The sequence below is a fragment of the Vigna radiata genome, unplaced genomic scaffold, assembly GCF_000741045.1.
Source record: "Vigna radiata var. radiata cultivar VC1973A unplaced genomic scaffold, Vradiata_ver6 scaffold_338, whole genome shotgun sequence".
Taxonomy (NCBI): domain Eukaryota; kingdom Viridiplantae; phylum Streptophyta; class Magnoliopsida; order Fabales; family Fabaceae; genus Vigna; species Vigna radiata.
The window spans coordinates 89734-91766 of NW_014541820.1; the positions used below are offsets into that span (position 1 = coordinate 89734).

At 42.7% G+C, this 2033-nt stretch overlaps 1 protein-coding gene across 1 annotated transcript; it reads right to left on the reverse strand.

The window, feature by feature from the left end:
- Nucleotides 1-236: 236 nt before the first annotated feature.
- Nucleotides 237-2033, reverse strand: LOC106778397. The gene is made up of 3 exons (XM_014666357.1): nucleotides 1700-2033; nucleotides 913-1609; nucleotides 237-657 (listed from the first exon to the last, which is right to left on the reverse strand). The coding sequence occupies exons 1-3, from the start codon at nucleotides 2031-2033 to the stop codon at nucleotides 237-239; spliced, it is 1452 nt and encodes a 483-aa protein (XP_014521843.1).

Below are 2033 nucleotides of genomic sequence, written 5' to 3' on the forward strand. Positions count from 1 at the left end.
ATCCAAAGCATCAAGTTGAAAACATGCTTCATCATCACTTGGATGGGACATAGCTTCAAAAACATTGAAGTCAACTTCTTCATTATGCACTCTCACCTTGAGTTTCCCATTATCAACATCAATTAGCACTCTTGCGGTCTTCATGAAAGGTATCCCGAGGATGAGGGGAACATCAATATCCTCCTCCATTTCCATTATGACAAAATCCACCGGGAAGAGAAATTTGTCAACTTTAACTAACACGCTTCCACCACCCCATGAGGGTATTTAATGGATCTGTCAGCTAGTTGGAGAGTTATATGAGTAGGCTTCAATCCCAACTCTCCAATCTTCTTGAACATAGAGAGGGGCATTAAGTTGATGCTTGCTCCCAAATCTATCAAAGCCTTCCCAATAGCCAACTTCCCAATAGTGCATGGGATAGTAAAACTACCAGGGTCTTTAAACTTCGNTGGAAGAAGCTTTTGAATGATGGCACTACAATTCCCTTGAACTTCAATGGTTTCTGCTTCAATATACTTCCTCTTTTTAGTCAGAAGCTCCTTCATAAACTTGGCATAGGCCGGCATTTGCTTTAATGCTTCCGAGAAGGGTATTTTGATCTCCAATTGCTTGAATATCTCCATAAACCGCCCATATTGCTTCTCTTTCTCTTTTCTAGAGTAGATTTTTGGGTATGGGAGTGGTTTCTCAAATTCCTTCTTCTTTCCCTAAACTTCCTCTCTCTTTTTCTCATTTCCCTCACTCTCATTTTTCTCATTTTTCTCACTTTTGTCCTCCACTTTTCTCTCCTCTTCCTCTTCCTCTTCCTCATTGTTTTTCTCTCCACTTTCATCTTCTCTTTTCTCTCCATTCTCTCTCTCCACTTCCTCATTTTTCTCTTCTTTGTCCTCCCTCATTTTTTCAACTAACACCTTACCACTTCTTGTGGTGATAACTTTACATTCTTCCTTCGGGTTAGCTTCAGTATTGGCTCCAAAACCCTTGTCGGATTTCTCTTCCAACTTCTTGGCCAATTGGCCCATTTGGATCTCCAAGTTTCTAATGGAAGCTTCAGTGCTTTTGTGATTAGACATGGAGACTTGCATAAACTGTTGGAGAGTCTCTTCCAACTTAGAGGATTTTTCAGCACAAGCAGAGTGAGGTTGGTATTGTTGATGTGGTGGTATGTTTGATGGCCCAGCTTGCCCTTGGCCCATGCTAGGGTGGGGTCTCCAACCTTGGTTGAAATTGTTTGGCCGGTTTTGATTACCCATGTAGTTTACATCTTCTTGGGTCATGCCTTCCTTCATACACTGGCCACTTATATGCCCTCCACCACAGATTAAACACCCTTGATGTTGGGCATGTGACACATTTTGATGCTCTTGCAACTGTGAGACTTTATTCATGAGGATTTCAAGCTGTTGGCTCATGAGTTTATTTTGGGCCAGTATGGCATCATGAGACTGGAGTTGTAGGACACCTCTTTGTTGCCCCCTCTCATTCTGTGCTTCATTATCATTAGCAGCCATGTTTTCAATGAGCACCCGGGCTTCCTGTGGAGTCTTCCAACGGATGTTTCCGCAAGATGAGGCATCCAACATCAACTTATTTTGGGACCCTAATCCTGTCAAGAACACGTTCAGGACTGTGGGCTCATCAAACCCATTAGTGGGTGTTTTCCTTAGTAGCCCTTTGAATCTTTCCCAAGCTTAACCCAATGTCTCACTAAAACCCTGCTGGAAAGATGAAATCTCTTGCTTCCCTTTTGTTACTTTGGATTGAGGGAAGTATTTGTTGCAAAACTTTGCCACCAAATCATCCCATGAAGTGATGCTATTTTCTGGAAATGAAGTGAGCCACTCCTTGGCATTGCCTTCGAGAGAGAATGGGAATAGACTGAGCCTAATGAAGTCATCTGGAACACCTTGAAGCTTCACTGTGTTGCATATCTCCAAGAAACAGGTGATATGTTTGAATGGATCTTCATGTGCCAGGCCATGAAATTGCTTGCCCTGCACCAGATGAATGAGAGCAGTCTTCACCTCCAT